The 26,565-nt window shown below is 43.9% G+C and overlaps 1 protein-coding gene across 4 annotated transcripts in view; it reads left to right on the top strand.

Annotated features, from left to right (window-relative positions):
* Positions 1-26,565, top strand: part of LEF1 (lymphoid enhancer binding factor 1) — a 117,652-nt gene that overhangs the window by 87,348 nt on the left and 3,739 nt on the right. For 2 of the 4 annotated variants that reach the window (XM_065877784.1, XM_065877781.1), the window contains 5 exons: positions 1,934-2,056; positions 3,090-3,252; positions 8,722-8,829; positions 14,891-14,939; positions 15,603-15,643. In XM_065877784.1, coding sequence (XP_065733856.1) covers positions 1,934-2,056; positions 3,090-3,252; positions 8,722-8,829; positions 14,891-14,939; positions 15,603-15,637 — 478 coding nt within the window. In that variant the 3' untranslated portion in view covers positions 15,638-15,643. Of the gene's footprint in view, positions 1-1,933; positions 2,057-3,089; positions 3,253-8,721; positions 8,830-14,890; positions 14,940-15,602; positions 15,644-26,565 lie in introns of those variants that run through there. The other 2 variants (XM_065877782.1, XM_065877783.1) reach the window with 2 other exon arrangements.

The raw sequence follows: 26,565 nt of genomic DNA, 5'->3' as shown, positions 1-26,565 counted from the left end.
GGGTCCTCCCCCAGCAGCGCCAGCCACGCCCACCAGGGGGATGGACTCGGCCGCCCTGGGAACCCGTGTCTCCCTCCAGAAGACTTCGCTGCCACCTGACTGTGGGACGGGAAACGTCCCCAGAGGGGACATTATCAGAAGAGCTTGTTCGATTCAAAATATGATGGGGGTGGGGTCGGGGGTGGCGGAGAACAGAGACTGGTTTGATCTGAGTTTTCTAATTTGCTCTCTATGAGGAAAGTTGTATCAGTTTCACGTGCCAGTGTTTGAAAACGCCCAGATAGTCTAGAGCCTTCGGGACCAAGGCCGTCGGAAGAGAAGGGACGGTGCTCACAGGCTGTCAGGCCATACGGGGCTGCGTGTCCTAGTGTGTGAATCAGGCCCCGTGTGGACACGTTGGTGCGAGCGAAGCTCTGTGAGGTCTGCTGTGCCACACCGCTGTGTGTAATGCTTTTGCCTCTGGAAAGGATGGCTTCTGTGCCCTGTGCTTTGATGTACACACACATTTGTGGTGTGTCATCTGCGTGTTCAATGTGGCTTTTTCAAGGGAGCTAGCATTAACGTGCTAGAAGTCAAACTGTTGGGTTAGTAACTGGTTGTGAATCTTTACTTTTTTACATCGGTATGAAATTCGCAGTTTTCTGTGGCGAATTTCAGCTTTTTAAGAAACGTTATTTTTTCAGTAGGTTGTAAATCTAGCTGATTGCGAGAGGATGAAATTAATATCCTTCCCCCCAAATCTCTCTGTACACTTTTTTTTTTTTTTTTAACATTGTAAGAATTGTGTGACGACGGGATTTTCTCACGGGCAAATAACCAGCATCACGTATTTTTGCAAATGGTACAGTTAGCAGAGCATTATGATTTGATCAGATGTTTGTATTTTTCCCATGCCTCCTTAATTTTTAAAAATTTGTTTCTGAAATATTACATATCCAAGCAGAGTCCCTTCTTTCCTTCCCAGAAGAAGGAATTAACTGTACAGGCGGCGATGAAAAGACCTGAGAAAGTTGTTTTTGTTGAATTAAATTGTTGACTTTAAAAGAGCTTGAAAAACAAAAATTTCTAAAGCGTATCTAAATTTATCCAAAGAGCCTGTTGAAAGTTCTGTCTTCATTTGTTTTATTTTTCTTGCATGGCTGTTTCCCTCCTTTGTGTTGGATGGTAGTTGGATGTTTTAAGATTTGTTTAACGCTCTACAAGTATACTCTGGGAAAAAGCCTTCATTTTAGCATACGTAGTTTTTACCTTGAAGCAGAGCTGTATCCTTCCCTTTAATTAAATCCTTCCCCTTAATTTTGTTATCAGTTTTCCATTAGGCCAGATCTCTCAAACACTACTTTCTTTATGTGTAGAAAATTATTTGGGGTGATGTTGATGGTGACCTTATTAAATTGGGGACTGAACAAATCTTCCTGTCCCCTGTCTTCTCAATTGTTCTCTCCTAGTAGTAGGAAAAAAGCCAACAGGAGAAGAAGACTCTTAATTTGAAAGTTTGCTTAGGAATGTAGACAGAGAGTTTAAAATGTGATGTCTTTAGATTTTTTAATCATTTAAAAAGCTAAATCTTAATATAGTGTTATATTTCCAGTAATTGTTCTTGAAATTCTTCTCTGAAAACTGCTTTACAAGAAAAGTGACTCTTTTTTTTTTTTTTTTTAATCCTATGGCCTAGAGCCCTCCCAGGAGAAATGCCAGATTGTACCATTAGCTTGAAAAAAAATCTGTGAGGTGGCACGTAATTATAAATATTTTCCACCTGAATACAGAAAGGAAAGAAATTAATCATCAGCCTGCTCTAACTTAGAGTTAATACTTCTGCGTATGAAGGTGTGTTTTCACTCAGCCAATAGCAGTCAGTGGGTTGTTTGGAAATTCTGTCTAGCTTTTGCTACAGCGGTACATTTTGTTTTCTTGTCTTTCCTTCTTTTAGGTTTTCTCATCATATGATTCCTGGTCCTCCTGGTCCCCACACAACTGGCATCCCACATCCAGCTATCGTAACGCCTCAGGTCAAACAGGAACACCCGCACACTGACAGCGACCTAATGCACGTGTAAGTGTGCCCCTGTCTTCACCCGCGAGTGCCTTACGGGTACTAAGGACTTAAACCACACAGTTTCTCCTCTTTCGCTGTTGTTGAATCTGCCCCCTGTCTGTTATTACGGAACTCAGTGTAGCCCCGCCTCAAAAGCTCTGTCCTCAAAAGCAGCTTGATTCTCACTGCTCTGGTTCTGGGTCTGAGATTGAAGAGGAGCACAGACCTCAAAAGATCAAGGGAAACTCACCAAAGGGGGGTGATCTTCAGAGCATAGCGACTGAGTAACTTGAGCGGTTTAGCCATTTACTACAAGGCTTTAACTGGGTTCCGATTCTTGAGGAGCACAGGAGCGAAGTAGATTGGAGGGTTCAGTGCATTTCCTTCTGCAAAGGCAGTCGCCCTGCATCGAGGCTTCAAGAGCACAGAATTCAAGGGAAAGGGGCAAACCAAGCCCAGGATTTCCTGTCAGGCCAGGGTTATCCCGGGCTGTTACAGCAGGGCTAGATTGTCCGAAGAGATTAGTAATTGAGTTTCTTAATCTAGGGTTTGTACTGGGATGGGAGGATGGATGGGGTGGCAGGGAGCACGTGATCATCCATAAAACCCCTGCAAATACAGGCAAAACCGGTGTGCGTGTGTTTGGGGGAGAGAGTCTAAGGTTTCATTAGCTTCTCAGAGGGGCCGTTGACCCCAAAAAAGTTAAGAACCTCAGTTCTGGAGGAGGACTGACCCCCCCGCACTATATGTTCAGCTTTTCCCGAGGTGACCAAGGAGCATCTAAAAGCTTAGATGGAGCATCTTCACAAGCCCATTTCCATGTTGTGTTCACCCCTTCTATAGCTATAGGTAAACTTCCTCAAACCAAAGGATCCTTATCCACAAGGAGTTGATGAGGTGCTCTTCTAAGTTGATGGTGTTCTGGGGGCTTACAGAGAGCCCAGAGGGTGATCCCAGCCTGAGCTGGACTTGTGGTATAAGCAGACGCTCTGCTTCTCTCCTGCCATGTCTTCCTTATTGGGCTCACCTCTTCCCCACCCCCGCCCTTTAGGAAGCCCCAGCATGAACAGAGGAAGGAGCAGGAGCCCAAGAGACCTCACATCAAGAAGCCTCTGAATGCCTTTATGTTATACATGAAAGAAATGAGAGCGAACGTCGTAGCTGAGTGCACCCTAAAGGAAAGTGCCGCTATCAACCAGATTCTAGGCAGAAGGGTAAGTAGTGGGATGGTATGTAGATCTTCATGGTAACCACGGAACTTCTTCGGTAACATCTGCCCAAATGCACTTACATGCCAGGTCGTCCTAGAATCATTGTATAGTCACCAGCCACCGCCATTTGGGGAGTAACAGAGAGAGCACGACAGCCTTTAGGAGGAGTAAATGATACAATGCCTTGTAAGCAACTGAGATGGTACCCGGCACATAGAAAACTTCCTGAAAATGATAACTATTTGTCCTATTATCATTCTTTAAACAGATATGTCTGGAGTGTCTTTTAGGCACCAGGCACTGTGGTAGGCATTAGGTAATTATTGCTGAATAATATAGATGTAGTGCTCACCCTCGGAAAGCTTGAAGTTTTGTGACAGGATACAGATATTAGACGAATAATTACCCAGTATATATATAATTAAAATTGTGATAAATATTGTAGGAAGAGCAAGGATCTGAGAAAGAACCACAGGGTGGCTGGGGAAGGGCCCACTGAGAACGTAGTTGAGGCCTGAGAGCTGCCTGGAGTTAGCCATGTGATGAACGGGGTGAGGTGAAGCTGTCTGTGTGTGTGTGTGTGTGTGTGTGTCCGAGTGCGTGTGCGTGCGTTGCGTGCGTGTGCGTGTGCGTGCACGCTCTGAAGCAGGAAACCACTTAGCCCACCCAGGGGGCTACAGAAAGGCCTGCGGGACCAGCCACGCTTCTGGGTGAACCCTGTCAAGCACATGTGGTCGGCTGAACCTTGCAAGACATAAGCAGATCTTTCCACCTCGAAGCTTTAAATGGAAGAATTGGCACAGGCCTGAGAAGTCTTTCTAGACAATTGCTCTCTGATTCTTAACGTGTACATGGGCCAGGGTTCTCGACTGCCTCTCTTTTTGTTGTTGTTGTTGCTTCTTTCACCCACGCAAAGATATTTTTCTGAGCACCTGTCATGTACCAGGACCTGGACTTACAGCTAGGACAGACACTCTTAGATTTCTTTGTCCAGCCACCAGCCCAGAGGCTAGTCAAGTCCTTCCCAGTACTTTTCTCAGGATTGAAATGGGTTTAGTTGGGTATCTGACGGGTGGGTGGTGGAGAACATTTGAATTTTTCTAATTCAAATTGCATTTTTCTGTAATTACATTGTAATTTTAGAAATGCTTCATCTTAACTTGTTGATGCTCTTCATATATGTGTGGTAGCTTATTTATTTTTTTTAAATTTATTTATTTTGGGCTGCGTTGGGTCTTCATTGCTGCGTGCGGCAATGCGGGGGCTACTCTTCGTTGCGGTGCGCGGGGCTTCTCATTGCGGTGGCTTCTCTTGTTGTGGAGCCCGGGCTCTAGGCGCGTGGGCTTCAGTAGTTGTGGCACGAGGGCTCAGTAGTTGTGGCTCATGGGATCTAGAGCATAGGCTCTTTAGCTGTGGTGCACAGGCTCAATTGCTCTGGGGCACGTAGGATCTTCCCGGATCTGGGATCGAACCCGTGTCTCCTGTGTTGCCAGGTGGATTCTTGACCACTGAGCCACCAGGAATGTCCCGGTAGCTTCTTAAAATATGACCCTGTGTATTTGTTTTTGCAACCTCTCAAGAAATTCATGATTTGCAAATGAACATTCAGTAGGAGGGTCTTGACAACCTTTGTGAGACCTAGAGATCATGTTTTAGCTGCTGTTGATAATTTTTGTCATGTTTGTTACAAACCTAATACATTTCAGCATTCATAACAGAAAACATTTAGGAGATTACCAGTCCACGTGAGGAAGCAGATGGAGGAAAGCAGGCGTTCTTGTATTATCGATTCCTGTTGGAGAGCATAAAAATGCAGTAATTTCCAATCTGCAAGACACCAGGGTTTCAGGGGTGGGATGCAGTGGTAGATTATAGCTCTTTTGGTGCCCTGTGTACAGTACTCTATCTCCCTGTGGATTCTTAAACACTTAATAACAATAATTACAATGATTTCCAAAGCCAGATCGTAGCAGATGCGTGATTCCCATCATTTTTTGAAGAATTCCTCCTTGAAAGCTTAAAGGCTGATGACCATTTTCCCTGACCCTTTAAAAGAAGAAATCAGAGGAAAAGACGGGTTCTTATTTCCGCTTGTGTAAAACTCTTAGATTTTTTTGTTTGTTTGTTTGTTTCTTTTTTGAGTTAAAGGCCCATGGTCCTCCAGTGGGAATTTTTTTCCTGCTCTATAGAGTTAAGAATATATGAACGTATGCTTCCTATTTTTAATGCACATTTCCAACAGTTGCTACTTTCTCAGCTCCCTTAACAATCCCCAGATCAGAGCATGTGTCCTAAAGGATGGTTCTCATTTAAGGTCTCTCTCTGTTTTTAATTTGGACACCTGTTTCTATTTATAGGTCTCTGAGATCTTTGATTAAGATCAGGTTTTCTATCCTTTCATAACTCTGCCTCTGGCAGGGTAGTCCTTGCGAGTTCTTTAAAGTTCCCAGCTTTAAAATCATGAAGTTTTACATTGGGATAATTAGAATTCTTAATAGTGGGCCTGAAATTCATCCTAGAACATTTGATCTTCTGATTTTTATTCACTTCTACTGTATTTCTAGCATAGAAATGTTCATTCATATGAATGCATTAAAGTTTTCTACTTCGTATTCTAAATAATAATAACACAAATATTACTTTAAAATAAGCCTTTCGTTTTCAGACCTTCCAGGCTACTAAAGGAAGTCCAGTTATTGCATATTTATTGTCAGAATGTCTCTTCAAATTAAATGGGTATTTTCCCAAAAACTTGGTGAATCTTTCAGTAAGCAGAAGAGATGGAAAAGCATTTTTAGTCAGTTGTGTTTCAGAAATTCCTGTAAAGAAAGATCATCTTTCTAGTCTGCATCCGACTTTATTCTTGTTTCCAGTGCAAAACTTTAATACATAGTTTCACCTACTGTTTTACTCTGGTAAATGATGTTTCATTTGTGAGTAAAGTTTGTGAATTCGAAATAATATCAAGGAACTAAAAGGAATCTAAGGTAAGCAAGTAAACAGTTTAGTTTGTGGTCTGCTTTTTTTTTCTCCTTGAACTTTGCTGTTTTGTTAGCTGGGGTCTTGTCAACCTAAGTTTCCTGCTGTAACTGAAAAATTCGTGCTTGTTTATTAACTGCTTGTTTTGGGTAGAAGACCCAACCTCCATACGTATTTGGGAGATAAGTTCTATTCACAATGCCAGATTTTCTCAGCAAGTTATAAAACTGCCATAAATTACATAAAATTATACTTTAAATTATTTAAGCTTTTTTATACTATAAAATATATTTACAAATAACTATATTTATAAAAAAGATATCTTTATACTGACATACTGCAGTAGGATGAGAGAGATTATTTGTCAAATGAATAAACAGATGTACAAAGTAAGACTTCTATCCTTACCTTTTTTCCTCTTAGCCTCTTTTGTTTTGTTCCTTTTTGATAACACTTTGCCTCTTACTGATCATGTTAGCACCAGAACTGTCTAAACACTAATGATCAGTCTCTTTTTAAAAAAAAAGTGTAGGCCGATCTTTTCCGCTGTGCCCAGTTCGGCTTTTTCTCCCTGTGAAGGTCTCGAGGTCAGTACCTCAGGTTTAGAAAAGCTGTCAGTTGACAGAGGCGGTGTGACTTTTCCTGCCTGAGCTTCCACTGCTCCCCAGACGTGCCTCCTTAGGCTCCACTTGACTAACTGTGATTACTCTGCTAGTACAAAGAATTGTGTCTCAGGTAACTTTTCCCAGGTGTTTGGGGGTTTTTTTGTTTTTTTTTTTTTCCTGCCACCTCCCAATCTCCTCTCCCCCCTCCGCCCTTTTTTTTTTTTTTTAAAAAGAAAAGCATATTTCCTGATTTGCCTTTAGACTCAGGCCAAGTCCCGCTGTGTCATGCATCTTAACTTTACACTCTGCACGTGTAAAGCAATTAAAAATGAAATCATCTGCTCTATCCAGCACAGAGGCCCTGGCCTTCAGGGGGCTTTTCAAAGGAAATGGAATTGGTTGCCTTGCCTGTAAGCCCCACAGCCTCTGGACGGGAGGATGGATGGGAGGATGGAAGGAGGCCGAAGGTGCTTTAGTGCTCTCCTTGAGATCAGGTTCTCGTTCTTCTAACAGGCAAGAGCAGCAGGTGTTCGTTTTCTTGAGGAGAGCATCCCTGCCATGCTCTGGGGGCTGCATCCTAACCACTGGATCCCTGTCCTGGAGGGCAGCCTTTTCTCGATCACCAGCCTCTCTCCCTCACTCCTTCCTTTCCCCCAATCCAGTCACACCTTTCTTTTCTTTTTGTCTTATCACTTAAAAAAACAAGAACAGGGTAATTAAAATCACTATGCAGGGTAGAGGTGAATGAGAAAGAATCGCCCAGCCTTTAAGGGGAAGTTAGCGAAATGGGAAGCGACACACCCTAGAGCTGGGAGCCCTGGACTGGGAGCCGGGCTCACTCAGAGCGTGTGCGCGTGCATGTGGCTGCGCAGTGCTGTGGCGTCGGGTCCACCGCCTCTGTGCCGGCACCTCCAGCCAGTGGGTTCCCCAGAGTGCAGCCAGTTCTCCTGGGACGTTCTGGCAACAGATCCTGGCATTTGGGAAGTAGGGGGACGAACTTGGAAACTGCTCCCTGGGGGCCTGGGGTAAGTTGTGTGCAAACACACACAAAGTGCCGGTACAGGCTGCTAAAAATCCCAAACAGCACCTTGCCTGCATAAACTCTTCTGCTCTGTATTATAAATAAATATACGTTACCTAAAGGGAAGTGGAAATTTTGCAGGGTGTCAGCTGCTACGTTCCCCAGATTAGATCCTACGGTCTCAAAGTCTAGATGGCAAAATAAACTTAGGTCATGCTCCTTGTTTTCCACCCGAAGGAAGCTAAAAAACACAGCCATAAAGTGTGCATGTTTGATTACACAGCGTTATCTGTATTCTCCCTATGGACAATTAGTGTTTAAATAAGTGTGAGGGGAGGGTGAAGAGACTGAGACAGACTGACTTTTGATGTCTTGCTTTATAGACAGGATCATATGATGAAGGTTTCAGATTCCTCACATGACAGAGTGGGAGAGTGCATGGGAGGTGAGGATATATCTGTGGAAATTACTTCATTTTGCATAAATAAATGGTGCTTGGGGCTTAGATGTCAGAATGTGCTGCAAACTATGAAAAAGGGCTAAGGTGGGTGTTGAGGTTCACCAGTGAATGTTCTCTTTAATTTGTATTGGAGAAGAGGAAGGCTGGGTGACAGGCCATTGCACTTTGGATACTTTGACAGGTTTCATGTCACATGAGAACAGAATAGAGAAATCAAAGTTTGAGTCTCACTCCAGCCACCGAACTCTAGATGGATTTCTGCGACACGTGGTCTTCTGCCATTTAAAAATAAATCGAAGCTTAAATGCTTAATGTTTTCATTCTTCAGTGTCTGAAATATGAAACATATAATACTGTCGCTGTTTTGCTTTCACTTGATTTTTTCCCCCTTCCCCTTTCTTTTTCAGTGGCATGCCCTCTCTCGTGAAGAGCAGGCTAAATATTATGAATTAGCGCGGAAGGAAAGACAGCTACATATGCAGCTCTATCCAGGCTGGTCTGCAAGAGACAATTATGTAAGCATTTTATGCACACCAACGGCTCTCTCCTCTCACTCGTTCTCCCTCTGTGCTGCTCTCGTGAAGGAAATGTGTTGTAGAGTGTATCTAATGCTGGCACCGTTCTCTGTTTTTGAAAGTTAATGAACTTTATAATAAAGATTTCATGGATACATTCCATTCTGAAAGCTTTGTGCTGTCAGGTTTTTTTTGGCTATATGCTAATGAAATTTTTAAGTAAAATTTTTTAAATCGAAGAAAACCTTATCATTAAAATGTTGATGAAAAAGATTTTTTTTTGTTTTGGTTTGGTTTTTTTCTTTTCTTTTTTTTTTTTTTGGTGGTACTCGGGTCTCTCACTGTTGTGGCCTCTCCCGTTGCGGAGCACAGGCTCCAGACGCGCAGGCCCAGTGGCCGTGGCTCACGGGCTCAGCCGCTCCGCGGCACGTGGGATCTTCCCGGACCGGGGCACGAACCCGTGTCCCCTGCATCGGCAGGCAGACTCCCAACCACCGCGCCACCAGGGAAGCCTGAAAAAGATTTTTTTAAAAGCATATAATCTCATCATGTGAAGGCAGCATTAGTAATAACTAGTTACACTACCTTCCGGTATTTTTTCTGTGCGTATCTTTTTTTTTTTTTAACATCTTTATTGGAGTATAATTGCTTTTTACAGCGGTGTGTTGTGCATAGCTTTTTATCTTTTACGTGGATATGTGTGGGTGGGTGGCTGTGTATTACACACGCTCTTGCATCATGCTCCTTGCTCTTCTCTGTAATCAGCATTCTTCTGTTACAGCCTAGTGTTTCTGTATATCACTTTTCACACGTATACAGTATTTCACTGAGTGAATGTCACAATTTACTTAACCATTTTTTCCCTGCTTTTCAGACATTGGCTATTGTTTTGTTAATAATTGGAAATTATCCTGCAGTGGATTGTTTTAGGACTTATTTCTACAGGATAGACTCACAGTAGTGAAATTGTAGTGAAACACTAGTGAAATTGCTGAGTACAGATTATAAATATTTTAAAGCCTCTTGATATGTACTGTCAGATGTCTTTCCAAAATGGATTGTGTTATTTTACACTTCTTACAAACAATATATTCCAGTGACTGTTTTGCACAGACTAATTAAAACTGGGTAAAAAAACCATTTTTTTGTTCGTTTCATATTAACGTACCCTGATGCCTATTATATATTTTATTCAGATGGAGTAGGTATTATCATATTTTTAAGCTGTACTAATTTCATTGGGAAAAAAATACCTCATTTATATTACCAATTATTTTATTACTTCAGAGTTTGAATACCTTACTCATGTAGTCTTGATACAGCAAAAACTACTGAGAAAGACTATTATAAGTGATATTAGTTGTATCCTGTTTTATAGAGGGGAATGATTTTGATTACTTAAGCTCTTAATTTAAAAATTTGAAGATCATTTTCATGTTTCTTGTGAGACAAGCATTCAGAGTGCCCACTAGGACAGACTTCACATTAAATGGAATTGTCCTTTTTTAAAAGGCCGAGGCACTATGGAGAACAGTATGGAGGCTCCTTAAAAAACTAGAAACAGAACTACCATATGACCCAGCAATCTCACTACTGGGCATATACCCTGAGAAAACCATAATTCAAAAAGACACATGCACCCCAGTGTTCACTGCAGCACTATTTACAATAGCCAGGACATGGAAGCAACCTAAGTGTCCATGGACAGATGAATGGATAAAGAAGATGTGACACACATATATAATGGAATACTACCCAGACATAAAAAGAAACGAAACTGAGTTATTTGTAGTGAGGTGGATGGACCTAGAGACTGTCATACAGAGTGAAGTAAGTCAGAAAGAGAAAAACAAATACCGTATGCTAACACATATATATGGAACCTAGAAAAAAAAAATGGTTCTGAAGAACCTAGGGGCAGGACAGGAATAAAGACACAAATGTAGAGAATGGACTTGAGGACACGGGGAGGGGGAAGGGTAAGCTGGGATGAAGTGAGAGAGTGGCAGGGACATATATACGCTACCAAATGTAAAAACGATAGCTAGTGGGAAGCAGCCGCATAGCACGGGGAGATCAGCTCGGTGCTTTGTGACCACCTAGAGGGTGGGATAGGGAGGGAGGGCAGGAGGGAGACGCAAGAGGGAGGGGATATGGGGATATATGTATGCATATAGCTGATTCACTTTGTTATACAGCAGAAACACACCATTGTAAAGCAATTATACTCCAATAAAGATGTTAAATAAATACATAAATAAATAAAATTTTTTTAAAAAATAGGGCGAGGGTGAAGCCATGAATCAATATGTAAATCAGTGTGTGGCCAGTGTGTGGCCAAGTCACTACTGGTCAGGATTTGGAGCTTAAACATTGGATACAACTATGACATAGGAAGTAAGAGTCCTCCTTTCATGACTTGGGAGCAGCAGCTTCATCATCTCTCCTGAACTGTTGTCCTGATTGTTTTAAATAACTACTTGGGTTGGCCAAAATGTTCGTTTGGGTTGTACTGTAAGGTGCTATGGAAAAACGCTAATGCACTCTTTGGCCAGCGCAGTGCTATATGCCAATGGTCAAGAGCTGTCTTAAATGCTTTTCGTGTTATTTTCTAGTCCTTCTGATAATCCTGTGGCATCAACAGTATTATTGTATTTTACAGATGAGGGAAATTAAATTGTCAGGAGGTTCGGTAATTGGTCCAGGGCCAGGTAGTGGCTAAGCTACCAGGGACACCCAGGTCCCCCAGACTTCACAGTCTATGCCATTTCCCTCCTCCTCCAGGTGGACCAGCTCAGTCTTCCAGGACCTTTTTAGGAAGCCTGCTTTAGTTGAAGACTTTTCTCCCTGAACTGGGCTTCCATCCTCTGGGCCGTAATTAGTATTTTCTGGATAGAGCCTTCGTGATGCCCTTTAAGTGGGAAGATCAGTCCCCCACCTAAGGGGTTTCAGAAGTGTCCTCCTCTAACCCCGTCCTGGATCTCTTTTGGATGTGGTTGGCCTTATAGCGGGGAGTGGCCTTCCTTCTTTGACCTCTGGGAGAGCTTTGCTGTGCTGTGACTTTGCATAGACTTAGTGTTGCGTGTTGACTGTCTGTTTTTTTTTGAAGTGTAGTTGACTTACAGTGTTAATTTCTGCTGTACAGCAAAGTGATTCAGTTATACATATATATATATTATTTTTCATATTCTTTTCCATTACGGTTTATCACAGGATACTGAATATAGCTCCCTGTGCTATACAGTAGGACCTTGTTGTTTATCCATCCTGTATATAATAGTTTGTATCTGCTCATCCCAAATTCCCAGTCCATCCCTTCCCCATCGCCCCCTCCCCCTTGGCAACCAAAAGTCTGTTGTCTATGTCTGTGAGTCTGTTTCCATTTCATAGATATATGTTCATTTGTGTTGTATTTTATTTTTTTTCAAACTCATCCTTTTTATTTATTTATTTATTTTTGTTTTATACTGGAGTATAGTTGAGTTACAGTGTTGTGTTAGTTTCAGGTGTACAGCAAAGTGATTCACTTATACATAGATCTATTCTTTTTCAGATTCTTTTCCCATATGTTACTGCACAGTATTGAGTAGAGTTCCTTGTGCTATACAGTAGGTCCTTGTTGCTTATCTATTTTATATATAGTAGTGTGTATATTGTTAATCCCAACCTCCTGATTTATGTGTGTTGTATTTTAGATTCCACATATATGAATGATATCATGTCTTTGAGTGAAGTTTCTGTTTCTGATCCTTAAGGAGTGAGTTTCCACTTTTAAAAAGAGATAAAAGAAACACACGTTCTCTCCCTCTTGCTCTCTCCCCTCTTCTCCATGTGGAGAGACGGGAAGAGAGTAGTTTTAAAGAAAACCGGTGTTATGTGAATTTACCTTTAAAGATTTTCCTCTGCGCAACTTTTAAAGGAAATTGTTTGCGTAACTTGATTTTAGGATCTCTTTGAATGAAGGGGAAGCCCAGCTTTGTTACTTAAAATGTCTATAACAATCAAAATAAGCCTATTAATTACTAAGGCAAACAGAAGTAAGTCAAGTGGTATCACTTTAGCTAAAGATATTATAGTATTCTTAAAATAAGAGTACAGGAATACAGTCTAAATAAGATGCATGCCCTGTATCTTAGCATTTCATTGTCAGAATGATATCCTGATGCTCACTGCAATCATATTAAATATATATCTCAAAGACTTAATATCAAGTTGTCCTATTCTATGGCATTGTAGATTTTATAACTTCAGTTTGTTTTTATAACTTTCATGTTTTCATAAATCAGTGCACATATTTTCTTAGGTGTATTATTTATATTATTAGAGCTTTTAAATGTGGTGCTTAAAACCCAAGTACTATATATGATTTTAATGAAAATTTTATATGTGTTTACTACACATGAATTTTTGTTTTTGTGTTAAGCTGATATGAATACATCCAAACTCCTTAGGTCCTTTTGTCTACCATAAATGTAAGTTCTCTTGAAGCACTGATGTATACCTAGAATATAGTACAGGTTATTTCACAAAGCAACATCAGTCCGACATGTCAGGGCACGGTCGCATGTTCTAGGCACGTGCTAGGCATGTGCTGGGTGGCAGAGATGTGCTGCGACTTGGGCGGTGCTCGTGTGAGCCGATAGCCATGTGGCTGAGGGGTCCAGGGCCACAGCCCCTCATGACACCTGTGCGGAGTTACGTTATGGTGGTGAGCTCTGCCTGGGGCTGACGTCGGGGGGCGGGGTGGGGTGGGGTGGAGTGGCGGGGGAGAGAAGGGTCCTGGACAAGACGACACCCGAGGTGAGTCTTAAAGGGCAAATGGGAGCTAGGAGACGGTGAGGAAGAAGGCTCCAGACACAGGAAACAACCTTATTGCACCTTCTGGAAACCACAGTCGTTGCATTTGAAAGGGAGCTAGCAGATGCCCCTGTCCACTCTCCTCCTCCTGGAGCACCGTAATCTTCTGAAAGAAGACTCCATTATTTTTGATATGCCGTTTCCCCAGGTCACTAATATCTGTTGTTTGCCTTAGTGTTTGTGAGGTTAGTTTCAGTCCACCTTCTGAAGATATAAAGCCTCAGTGGTCGGGTCATGTGACATGAAGAAAAACTATCGAGGTGCATAAAAATAGATACTTTTATATATTCACACAATATACTCAGTATAATCTTATGGTTTTATTTTTTTGTGAATGTGATTATTACAGCAGGCATACTGGATGTGATAGGTGTCCTATGACACGTATTTGAAAAGACCATCCTAATCCAGGTTGGTCATTTACTATTCATATAAATCAAATACATGCTGTGTCTATGCCCTATTACAGTTATTTTTTGAGGGGAAAGTAATTATGAAGAAAAACAGAAAATTAAACTACTACCAGAGGGACCTAAAATTATAAATTTGTGATTAAGATGATTTTGAAACGTATTTTAAATTGCAGGCATATTCACGTTATTGTGTTTGTTTTAGGAAGCAGGGTCCTTAACTGCCATAAATAAGTCTTTAAAATTACCTTCTAAATTTTCTCAGGTTCTAGCTTACCCTTCTACTGCTGTCTTCAGTTACATCTTGTCTGTGCCATGGGAGCTGAGGGGCCTCAGTTAACATTGTGGATTTTTAATTAGATGGTGGAATTCACAGTGAGGAAGATTTGTCATCGACACTACCAGAAGTGGGTCCTAAGTGTGGGGCTTAGCAGTAAAAGCGGGGCCTCCTTATGAAGCGGGCTTTCCTTGAAGGTGGGCGGGGGGCGGAGGGGTCTGTGGCCACAGCCCTAGGACATCATCATCCTGTGTGTGTGTGTGTGTGTGTGTGTGTGTGTGTGTGTGTGTGACCACTGCTTACATCAGTACGGTACTGATGACATTAAATGCGAAGCTACAGAGGTCGCAGATAAGAATTTCTTTCTCTTGCCCTGTTTCTAGGTACAGAAGGTAAAGAGAGAGAGAATGAGGCATCTTGATCTCTTGGTTGACGGCCTGCTGGTCCTTTTGTATCACGTTCACCCGTGTGTTCACAGTACAGTCTATAACATGAACTTGTACCTGTCTTTTTCCAGGGTAAGAAAAAGAAGAGGAAGAGAGAGAAGCTCCAGGAATCTACATCAGGTAGGCGCCATGTGACTTTCCAGCCAATTCTCGTGCTTCTGACAAGCACCTTTTAAAGTAGTCTGCATCTTTCTACATGCTGCTTTATTCTTCAGCTATAACGTATGATTCTTGAACTCTGCTTTTCTTCCTGAGATTCTTTCAAAATGTTTGAAAGACCTTTCTTTTAAATGTGACTATGGGAAGGTACACCTAAAAAGCTCTTGCAAACCCTGTCACCTGGATTCCTGGTTGCTAACTGTGGTTGTTTTTAAGGTTTTGTTTTTGCTTTTGTTGTCTGTGCTCTCTTTTCTTTAACACTTCTGTTCTTCTATTTGCAAAACTCCTTACAATACAGTTTTTTATGACTCTCTGATATGCTACCTTATATCCCCTTGAGAATCCTTTCTATGGTTTGGGGTTATTTAAAGATATAAAACATGATGATAGGGTTTATCTTTCATGTACATTAATTCAAGGCATCGATCAGTGAGGTCCAGTTTATTTCCCCTTTTCTTTCATAAAAGATAAGGCCTCTACTTGTACGGCACAAATAAAACTGGCTGGTATAAGAACCATAAAAAAATAAAGCAAACAGGTCCACATTATATTGTAGCTACTACGTATTTGGAATGTACAAAAACCTCTTCAATAAAAATTTGTTAAAGACACAATTTTCTGCAGGTACAGGTCCAAGAATGACAGCTGCCTACATCTGAAACATGGTAAGAACGACTCTCGGGTCCTACTGCTGACGTTAGTTATAAACAGAGGCACTTGCTTGTGAATCTTCTTGCTTATACTGATGCCATTCAGCGTTGCTCCTTTAAAGAGGAAAGACCACCAAAATCAAATTAGTGCTTTAAAACATCTGATGGTTTTTATACCGGCTCTGGATTTGCAATATCGTATGTGTCTCTCTCTTCTCTTCTTCCCCTTTTTGCCCCTTTAATCTTTCTCTGTTCCCTTTCCCCTAACTCTTGTCAGCCATTCCTTACTGACCAGTGGCAAATCTGCCTGCTTCAGAAACAAACAAATAACAAAACCCGGCAAAATGCCATCTTACTCTGCAAACCCAAGGGCTGCACTGGAGGAGCTCAGGCTGGCCCAGGACCTGGAAGGTTTTGTGGTATAGAGACTTTTTCTCAGTTGAGATGATATATAGAGGCTTAAAAAGTAATGTATTGTTTCTAGTGAGAAAGAGAGGGATGCTTCATTTTACCTGTTAATTTAAAAATGTGGCATGGGGACTTATTAACTGTATTCTCTCAAGTTCTTTATTGGTAGCCATTGCTAGATCTCACTCTCATCTTTATAGGTGATATTTATTTCATTTCTTTTTATTGCAGTTATTTGATTTTTGACCACTTGACCACCATCCCTGGCGGGAACCTGGCTTTGTAAATTGCCTCCGTCTTTGCTAGGCTTTGAGTTCACAGTGTGTCTACACTGCGACAGTTCTTCTCAGAGGCGCTCCCTTTGACTCTGTTCTCTCTAGGAACCCCCATCCCAGTCCCGTCAGCTCTATCTTTTGGGTCTGTCTCGAGTCTTTCCTCTCACACTCAGCAGTTTCACAGCCCCAGCTCAGGTGCTCAGACTTGCCATCTGGATTATTGTAATAAGCCTTTGGATAATTTTCCTGCCTCCAGACTTCCTTTCTGCCAGTTCATCCTCTGTGTTGCTCCCAGAGGGATCGGCTGAAACACAAACGGATTGTGTCACTTCCCGACTTACAAACGCTCAGTGCTCCCCACTGTCTGAGGGACGCAGTGCAGACCACGTCAGTGTGGATCTGCGTCTCCCCTGTCCTGGGGGGGTTCCACTCTCTGACCCGCCTCACCTCCAACCATGCGTCTTGGGCTCAGTCCAAACAAAATTATTTGCCGTCCCTGAGACAGATGGAGGCCGCGGCACGTGCTGTCCCTGTGCTTGGAAAGCCCGTTTCCTCTGCCTGAGGGTGGTGTTTCTTAGGAGAAGAGCATTAGCCTGCGGGTCACTTCATTCTTGACTAGAACCAGATGACCGCTTAATCTTTCAGAACTCAAATTTCAGCAGACCTTCCCAGGGGAATCTGCAGAGATTGGGGTACCAAATAGGTATGAATTTCACATCAGCTGTTTGCCCCGGCAATCTGCGTGAGCTTTTTAATCTTCATTTTCCTCCGCTGTAAAATGGGAACAATAACCGCCACCCGCTAGGGTTCTTTGTTTATCGTATGTGGCCTCCCTCCCTCCCTAGGCGCCACCCCAAAGACCTAATGCAGCTGCCTTCTCCTCTGTGAAACTTTCCTCATCTTTATTCACGTTCCCCAGGTTCTTCAAAATGTCATCATTGTTGTTTTACGGTATCAAAAGTCTTCTAAACTAGCGCTGAGTGGTAGGCTTTTCTCCAGCTGACAAGAAGATCAGCCCTTCATACAGGTGACCAAACAAGGTATCAGAAAAATAATGTCTCAGATGATGTTCATAGTTAATTCAACTTAACGGCTATTAATTGAGGACCTCTTCTGAGCTGGCCCCCCAGCTTGGTTATAGGAGCACAGGCTCTGCCCCCAGGTGCTCATGGCATCACAGTTCAGAAGTAATTTTCGTAGCAAGCACAGGCTCTTGTACTTCTTCTTTGCGTGTTTTTAGAAGAATATTGTCCTTTTAATGACTAAACACTTAGGTATGGACAGCAGCGCTTTTTATGCTCTGCCTCGAAACAGAAAACCCTGATAAGCGTACCATGCTAAGGACCAACATTCGCTGATTTTACCGTGTCCTCTGTTTGCACCAAACTCTTTAATGCTGTTTCTATTAAAAATCATGCATCTGCTTCACACTTTGATACTTGGTTTTCAATCCTTAATGATTAACCTTATGTCGTATTTTAAATTAGACGATTAGGCTGAATGCATTTTTGTCCTAGAATGTATGCCAAATATCTCTTTTTAAAATAATGTTACAGTGATCATGGTGTTTTCTTGTCACTTAACTCGTTTTTCTAAAGGTGTGTCCCCTCTGCCCTGTCCCAGAAAAACACAACAAAGTCTCCCCCCCCTTCCCCGCAAGAAAAATATTTTCACCAGCGACCAGTGAGGCTCCCGTCGGCTGGGCTGCAGTTAATCAGTGTCTCCAGTGTTCCTCTCCCCTCTCGTTGCTGGATCAGTCATGCAGCCTTTGAAGTTCTGTCCTCCCCACTATCCTGTTGTAGAGAGCGCCACTGGCAGTCATCTGATAAGAATTACTAAGCAGAGAGAAGGTCAGATTTGCATTCATAAAGATTTCCGCAAATTAGGAATGATACTATCCCTACCGTTTCCCCATCCCCTTCTTTGTTTTAGGAATTCAGAAACTTCTATCTGTGTAGTAGTTGACTTGTTTAGTCATTATTCCGCATTTAATGAGCACTTTATAAATGCCAGTTAGCTCCATAATACTGGAAATACAGTATCGAACGAGGCTCAGAAGCTCCCCGCTCTGTACTGCTTACATCTCGGGGACAGCAGTTGATTTAAAGCAAACAGGAAAGTGTAAGCGCTATAATAAAAATAAGACAGGGAGTGACTTGAGGGTCGGCTTTGGCTTGAAGATTATGAAAGGCCCTTCTGAGGAGGTGACACTCAGTAATAACCAGCTGTTTTCCCTGGAGGGGTATTGTGTGTATTGTTCTAAACGAAAGACCAGGCCAACAGAGCACCCTGTTGTAGAAAGAGCTTAGACTAGACCAGGAGTGAGGCCACACGGGCTCTCACATTAGCCCTCCCTGTGCTGTATGGCCCCGGGGCAGTAGGTGTAAGCTGGAGACTGGTTCCTCCGCACAAGTGAAAGGGGCGCTTTGCTGGCCTCTACGCACCCGGCCGCATCAGGTCCCAACGTCCTGGTCTGCTTTGTGCTTCCGCGGGCTGCACTGCCTCCCAGTGTTAGTAAAGGGACTCGGGTCTCTTTTTTGTTTACTAATTTGTCGTCCTCATTCTAGGTCTGAGTGGCTCTGTATAACTATAAGGCACCTGTATGATCTTGAAAACGACTTGTCCACGATGTGCTTGCTCTTCAATTCCTGTATAGATCACTTCCTGCCTACCCTCCCCCTCCACAGGATGAGTGCCCAGAAGCACTGCCTCTAGTTTGGGGCTTTGCTTCTCCACTGATGCCGTCACGTGGCTCCTTGTTTGCCAGACTTCAGTCCCGCTAGTGCTGGCTCCACCTTATAAAAAAGCCGAAGACAGCTGAAATGTTTGATTAGACTTGCTCCTGCACATAGTGTCCGTGAAAGCTCACAGGACTTGCTTTCAGTTCTGAAGGGAAGTTCTAAAGTCACGGCCCTCCCTGCAGGAAGGTAAAGCTAACGGAGCGCAGTGCCCAGACAGGGAGGATGCCGTTGACTCCAACGTGAAGAGACTTTTGAGAGGGTTTCTTTCTGCACAGCGAAACTTAACAATCCTGCTGCCCTTGAAGGAAATTCCTATTAGGTCACTGAGCTTAGACAATCCATGGTGTAGCTCAAATGCTAGGGAACTCTCAGTACTCTGAACTAGAGTGGGACAGCGGACTATAAGGAAAAGACCCCACCCATCAGGAAAGGACTCCTCTGTGAACACAAAAGCCCTCTGAAAACTTGTTTCTGTTCCTTGAAAGACATGAGTTTCACTTAATACTTTCTCATTTCCCAATGGTGGGAAATGCCATTGCAATTGCTTCATATACCCAGCTGTGTCCCCATCTCCCTGTGAGTTTCCACTTTTGTGTATTCTATAAGAATATTCACTCTGGTGAAATCAAGTTGAAACAAAGAAATTAGCATTAACCCAGTGTCAACACCTTGCAGCAGACTTTAGGATTATTGGAAACGGGATCCTTAAAAGACATCCCTCCAAGTTGGAGGTGATCCCCAAGCTGTGGGATCATTCAGGAAATCCAGATTCATCCTTAGCTTTTTTAACTAACTTGCCACTTGTGGGAGCTGGGAGCCCAGGGCCTCAGGCAGTGAGACTTACACACGTTCTCCTGTGATGGCCAATATCATAAAATGCCAATTGTTTATTTATTCATTCTGCCAACATCCAGTGAGGCCTGCTCCTGCAAGCCAGAGCTGCTCTAGGCAGTGGGGTTACTTGCCAAGCGGACCCTGTCCGTTACCAGAGGCGCTCCCAGTTTAAGAGGATGCAGACGTACAAATGGATAATTATAAAATAATACGTTTTACGCTACCAAGGAAGTGCCTACAGTGCAGTGTGTAAAAACAAAGATGACGGAAATCAGAGCGAGCTCAAGGAAGGCCTCCTGCAGTAGGTAACACTTGCGTGCCCAGTCGTGGGGGAATTCTTGAGTTTGACAGAACAATGATCGAGTTGCTTTCTTTGAGTTTCCAGTATATTGGTGCACGTTTCATTTGGAATATGTAACGTCAAGAGTTTGTCAGAAGTCAGAGATTATCATCAAATACTGAACTTCCCTTTCTTCCTGACTTGATCAAGATTCATAAAGAATTAAAGAAGCAGAGAATTCGAATTTTTGAAAAGCTGGAGAGAATTACCATTCTGAGTTTACTAACTTAAAAACTTAACTTTACAGGTTGGTTTACTAATATTTACTTTAGCAAAACACAAAAAGTCCACTATCTTAAAGTTATATAGATTGAAAAGATAGTCTTATGATATTTCAGTGTATTTCATTTGATTATATAACGTCAAAGGTCTAGTTTAAAAGTAGAAACAAGCTATCTTTTTTTAAAAAGCAAAAAATCTCTGGTTAAACGCACCCAGAGATACACACAGGCACTCACATACAGACATACTTCTTCTGGACACTATGATTTTAGCCTTGGCATAATCTTCAGCTTGTACACTTGCTGAACTGAGAAATTAGTATATATTTTTTACTAAATAAAAACATTCGCCTTTATTTCCCTGGTGCCAAGAGGTGTGTGGGAGAAGTAATTTCTAGTATAATATAGAATGCAATAGTTAATTGTGCAGCGCTTGGATTTACATCTTTAAAAAAATTGTCTCTAGGGCTTCCCTGGTGGCGCAGTGGTTGAGAGTCCGCCTGCCGAGGCAGGGGACGCGGGCTCGTGCCCCGGTCCGGGAAGATCCCACATGCCGCGGAGCGGCTGGGCCCGTGAGCCATGGCCGCTGAGCCTGTGCGTCCGGAGCCTGTGCTCCGCAGCGGGAGGGGCCGCGACAGTGAGAGGCACGCGTACCGCAAAAAAAAAAAAAAAAAAAAAAAAATTGTCTCTAGCTTTCCATTATAGACTGGAGTCATGTGCAGGACTAGCGAGAGGACTGTGACCCTGAAGGTCTTCTAGGAGCGTTGTCTGAAGCTCGGGACTTAGCCCTGTCCTCTTAAGAGTCTGGGAGAGGTCTAAATATTTTCAGCAGTCTCCTTGAGAAAAACATTTATTTCGTATAGTTTTTGAAGCTCACCCTGGGGAACTTGATGCTTTTGCCTAATCTTTGCTCTGAACTCTGTTCCCTGAGTACGTATGTAGTCACCCCCATTAAGTAAGTATCAGTGAGCCTCTGGGTATTTGTTCCTAGGTTGGCATGTCTAGTTAGAAAGCAAAGCCAAGTGCTTACAAAGTAGTAAAGTTGGAAGCAGCTAGAGAAATGGTAAGGCTTGTCCAAAGTCTCAGAGAAAAATTAAGGCTTTGATAATGAGAAAGTGAAAAAACTACACCCTGTTTTCCATCCTTCATCTTTTTGTCACACGATGAGGCGCTAAGTGTGTCAGGCACTTAGCCTAGAACTGCCACTAACCACACAGGAGACGGCAGAGTTAGGAGCTCTTGGGAAGGGAGCCTCACATCCGGAGGTGGGAGACCAGCAAGGCCGCCTGCACCCTGCTCAGTGCTGTCCCCAAGCTCCTCCTGAGCGTCCTCTGAGTGGTGGCCTAGCCAGTGCAGGACCTCGCCCGCCAGTTGGCCGAGCGTCTGGATCCTGATGGAAACGGCCGCAGGCGCGTCATTTGTCTTGTCAGGATCGCAGGTGTGCTGTGCCTAGGACACGGAGGTCTGTCCCTGCCTGGGGTGGTAGCCTACCCGTGTTCCCCTCCTCTAACGTCTGGCTGCAAACCCCTGCGAGACGTGTCGTGAGTTAGCGGAAAACTTGTAGAGAATTCACACGGCAATGACACTGGACTGCAGGGTTCTTACTAGGGACTCCCTAGGTAAGACCATTCAGCAGGAAAATTCAGACACTGATAGCAAGGGCAGCCTTGGGCACGCTGTCTGAAACGGAGATGGCTGCCTCACGGCACCGTGTGGCTAGACCAAGCGGTGCGTGGACCGCAGGTTTTCACGTTCTAATCATTCTCCAGAATGCCTTACGCGCGCTCATGAGACGCGAGCCTTTTCATCACAAGGAGCAGAAACAGACCCCGCGAGGCTGAGTGCCTCTATTTAAGGGTGCAGGAGCGTCGTGCGGAGGCCGAGGAGAGCACTAGAAGGTGGGCTTGGAAAACCGTCCAGACGCTTCTGCTGTCTCTCATATCTGCCCCTCCCCCAAATCACATCCTCCCCTTCTGCAGATTGGCCTCCTCGGTTCTTTGATCCACGTGTCCAGAACCCCTCGAGCTCACATATTCTTACAGTACCAGTCTCCACAAGAGACAACTCTTTCAAATTCCAGAAGGGGGAACTTCCCTGGCAGTCCAGTGGTTAGGACTCTGCGCTTCCACTGCAGGGGACACAGGCTTTTGATCCCTGGTCGGGGAACTAAGATCCCACGTGCCACGTGGCCAAAAAAATAAACCAATACAAAGTCAAATTCCAGAGAAGGGACTCTGGCTAGCCCAGCTTGGGTCAAACTTCTACCCCCATCTGCAATCAACTGTGGCCACAGCAGATGGTCACACAGTACAAGACAGCTGTCGGGGGCTCACCACTCCCACCGGGGCTGTGTTGGCATTGGGATAATCAAGAGGGAGGCAGGCTGCAATCCAGCAGACGTCCACCACGGCTCACTAATAAGCTGGTGGCTGGGCCTGTTAGGTCAGCAGACAGGGTGATCTCATCTAGGCAACTGTGCATTCGTGAAGGAACTGGGAGAGGATCATACATAGGGTGAAAGCTTTTAAAATCTCTGTTGTGCTGCAGTGTCCTTCCCATCAAGTCTTTCCCCCTCTTTCTTTAATGGTCAGAAGAGCTAGAATTGTATTTAAGTTGCCTTGGGAAACAAACAGGAAACTGGACCCTGGGCTAGCAAGAGTGATCACGTGCCATGAAAAAATAGTAGACGGAGAGAAGAATAAGGCTCATTATTACAACCCTCTCAAGACACGTGGTATTTAGTATTGTTCATGGAAGCCCTATGAAATTAAGACCCATGCTATTATCCTAAGACTTCGTAGAATAAAAAAATTATTTTGGACAAATTGAGTTTGAGAGAATGTTTTCTCACTGAGCCATCCAGATACTTGAGGGAAATCATCCTTCTGGATAATGGAGTTTCCCAGAGAACTCTAGGTTTACCTCTTTAAGTATCAAAACATGTAATTTTAAATTTTCACTCTTGTGAGTGCACCTCTTTCTTCACCAGAGTATGTGACAATTAAATATTTCTTAATACCTCATGCCATTATTCTACAGTGTAATGTACCATATGGTAAATGGTAACAAGGAATTGATACCATTTGACCCTTCTAGATGACCCCAAATGTTTTTTTTTTTAAATATCTGCTCTTCTCTATTTATTGTGTCTTCTTGTTCTGTCTAGGACTGTGTACCCCTCCCCTAAAGTAGTTTTCCTTCTGATCCATTTTGTAGATTTGGGAACCAGAAAACAAAGCTTATTTGAATAATATATACATTAAAAGTAAACGGGGCCTGAGTTGGCGCATGGAGGGTGCTCTTATTAGGAAGGGTAAATATGCTTTTTTTTTTTTTTTTTTTTTTTTTGCTTGAATTTCTTGATAACTACAGTGAGACCCTGAGGCCTTTTCACTTCCTTTTCCTCAGCTGTGTGCTTTGGGTCTGAAGCTGCCAGTCAGCAGATCCAGAGGAGTGGGGTGATCCTGCCTAGAACTACCTGTGAGCCTTAGCAAAGTCACTCTATTCTATTTGACAGAACGAGGAGGAAAAAAAATGAAAGCACCTCAAACAGTAGTGCCCGCTTTTCTGCTTAAGTCCTAAGTCAAATCTAACCCGAAGTTTTCTAAATTTTTAGATACAGTCTCTGTAAATATAATGACAAATTTTTTGCTGCCCTCTTGGGATTACTTTTCCCAGCTATCGGTGTGTTTCTGCAGACATTCTATTTGATAAGCTATTTTGTAATATTTCATGAGAGATTTTCCAGAATTCTCTATTGGTCGTAATTTTCCACCGGAAGTTCTGTAAGTAGTATAAATCTTGCTTTTACCCCCTGAACATGCTGTGTGAGACTGGAACAACAGAAATGGAACTAACATTTCTGGACCACGTATCCCGTCCTGGGTGCTCTAATAGAAGCCTCTCCATTCCCGTCCTTGAGGCAGCCCTGCATGGGGAGGGATCTCTGCCCTGTCTGAAGGATGAGAAAACGTCAGTAACTTGTGCAGGGCCACGTACGTGGCTGGTGTGCAGCAGGGACCGGTTCACACCTGGCTCTGTCTCTCTAACTCAAGTCTCCACCCACTGCAGTAACCAACATTCATTGTGCCCTTTCAGATGCCAGGTACTTACCAAGCCTGTCATGTGTATTATCTCCTTTCATCCCCTCAACACACGTTATGAGGTAGAGCGACTTAACTATTTCCATTTCACAGGCGAGGAAACCGGTGTGGCATGTTCAAGTAACTTGCTCAGGATAGCTCTGTCTTCAGAGCTCATGCCCAGAACCCACAACGCATTGTCACCTCCCTAGGCCCCGTATACTTAGACACGTAGACTCGTACTACACGACGGCGGAAAGGAAAAACGCACAGAAGTGTGTGCTCATTCTCTTGCCTCGTTTTTAGAAGGTGACGTTAGCATTTTTAGTGCAGGAGAACTTGTAGAGAGAAAGGTGAACTGGATAAAGAATTTGGAGGTGGGTAGATGAGTCTCCATAGTTACTGTCCTCCTGAAGCACTTAAATATACAGAATTAAAATGGGTTTTGAGGGTCTCTTATTAAAAAACTTTCCTCGAGAATGTTTCGGTAGTATTCCCAGCGGAGGTGAAGGTCTAGTGGGTGAGACCTACACTGGGAGGCCCAGCCAACCGATGGTGGTGTACGTCCTCACAGGGAGACACAAAGGGCTGATCAGGAAGAGAAAACATCAGCTGCAGATGGAAACCAGAATTTCCCCCTCGAGCAATTTATCAATAGTTCCAGGCCTGCCTCAGCGTCATCTTGGCATTGCCGAAGAAGTCTGCTTTCACTGGTCACAGTTACACTTTGAATAACCATACGGAAAGGAACCGCATAGATTCAGTGACCCTGCCTCGGTCTGTATAACCTGGATCCAAGCCCGGGGCCAGTGACCCCTTGTCTCGCTGACCCCTCCCTCCCTCCTCCACGTTCTGGGAATCATCTGGTGTCAGAGCTGTGGCTGGCGACTGCGGGACTGACTGGCTTGATGCTGGGACTTCAGGACTAGCTCAGCTGCAGAAAGAGTCAGCACTAACCTTCCTAACCACGCGTTACCATCTCTTCTTTTTCTCAAATACTGGGTAGTACTTACTTTCAAAGACCTGAAGGTGGCCTTTGTGGGTTATACTTTCAATCTTAAGAGATTTAATTTTCAAAGTTACTTTCTTAGGCCCTTTGTTCTCTCACCCTGCTTTCAAACAGAGCATAGCCTCTTGGGGTGGGCAGTGGTCCAGATGGAGACCACCTCCACCTCCGCAGTGATGCTGACTAGTGATGGGCACGGCAGGCAGGTAGGCAAGGAGAAGCAAATGAGTGATAATTTAGCCCCGAGGTGTGCTGCAGAGAACGTAGGTTTAGGGCTCAAAAGCTAATCCTGCCACCTGTAGGTTGGGTGACGTTAGGCAAGGCCTTTCGCCCCTCCCGCAGCGGGATCCTTGTGTGTAAACGCGCTGAAGTCAGCGGAGCTGTCGTGATCGCATGACGTCGTGTCCCAGCGCCTGGCACAGCAGCGCTCGGCGCACGTTGTTCTTCTTCCTTCCTCCTCACCAGCTCCTGTGACCCATGGGGAACCAGGAGGCCTGGGGAATCTCCAGGGGCCCCTCACACCAGCCGCTGACAACCAGATGCCGCAGTTCTCTCTAGGACAGCAGGGCCAGACCAGCTCTCGCGCTCGCTTCCTGCTCTGGAAGTCTGCTCTCTGCGTCCACAGGCGCCTTTGTGCAGCGCCGGAGTTCACGCCCTGAAATGGCAGGCTTGCGTCCGATGGCCCCAAGGTGGGGCAGAAGAACTTAGGCAGTAGGCGTGAGGCGGAGTCTGCTGCTGTGAGGAGGGCGATCTTTGCAAAGCCCCCGCCTCTCTTCATCTCTCACAGACTGATCTCTGATACTCTCCCCTCAAATTTCACATCATAACTAAAAACACTTGAACGTTTCCCACTCCTTGCTAGTAACATGTGGGAGGGGGAGGGAGGAGCTCTTACTCCAACCAGCTTCCTTTCGGGTTAACTCACCATTTCTGGACGGGGAAGTGAGCTTACAGGCAGGGCTCCAGCTGAGCCGGTGGGTCCTGGTCACGCGTCGCCCCTCCTCCCGCCCCCACCTCGGCCTCTAATGGG

The sequence above is a fragment of the Phocoena phocoena genome, chromosome 5, assembly GCF_963924675.1.
Source record: "Phocoena phocoena chromosome 5, mPhoPho1.1, whole genome shotgun sequence".
Classification (NCBI taxonomy): Eukaryota; Metazoa; Chordata; class Mammalia; order Artiodactyla; family Phocoenidae; genus Phocoena; species Phocoena phocoena.
Note: the sequence above shows the minus strand (reverse complement) of the source record. Positions and strands in the feature narration are given on the sequence as shown.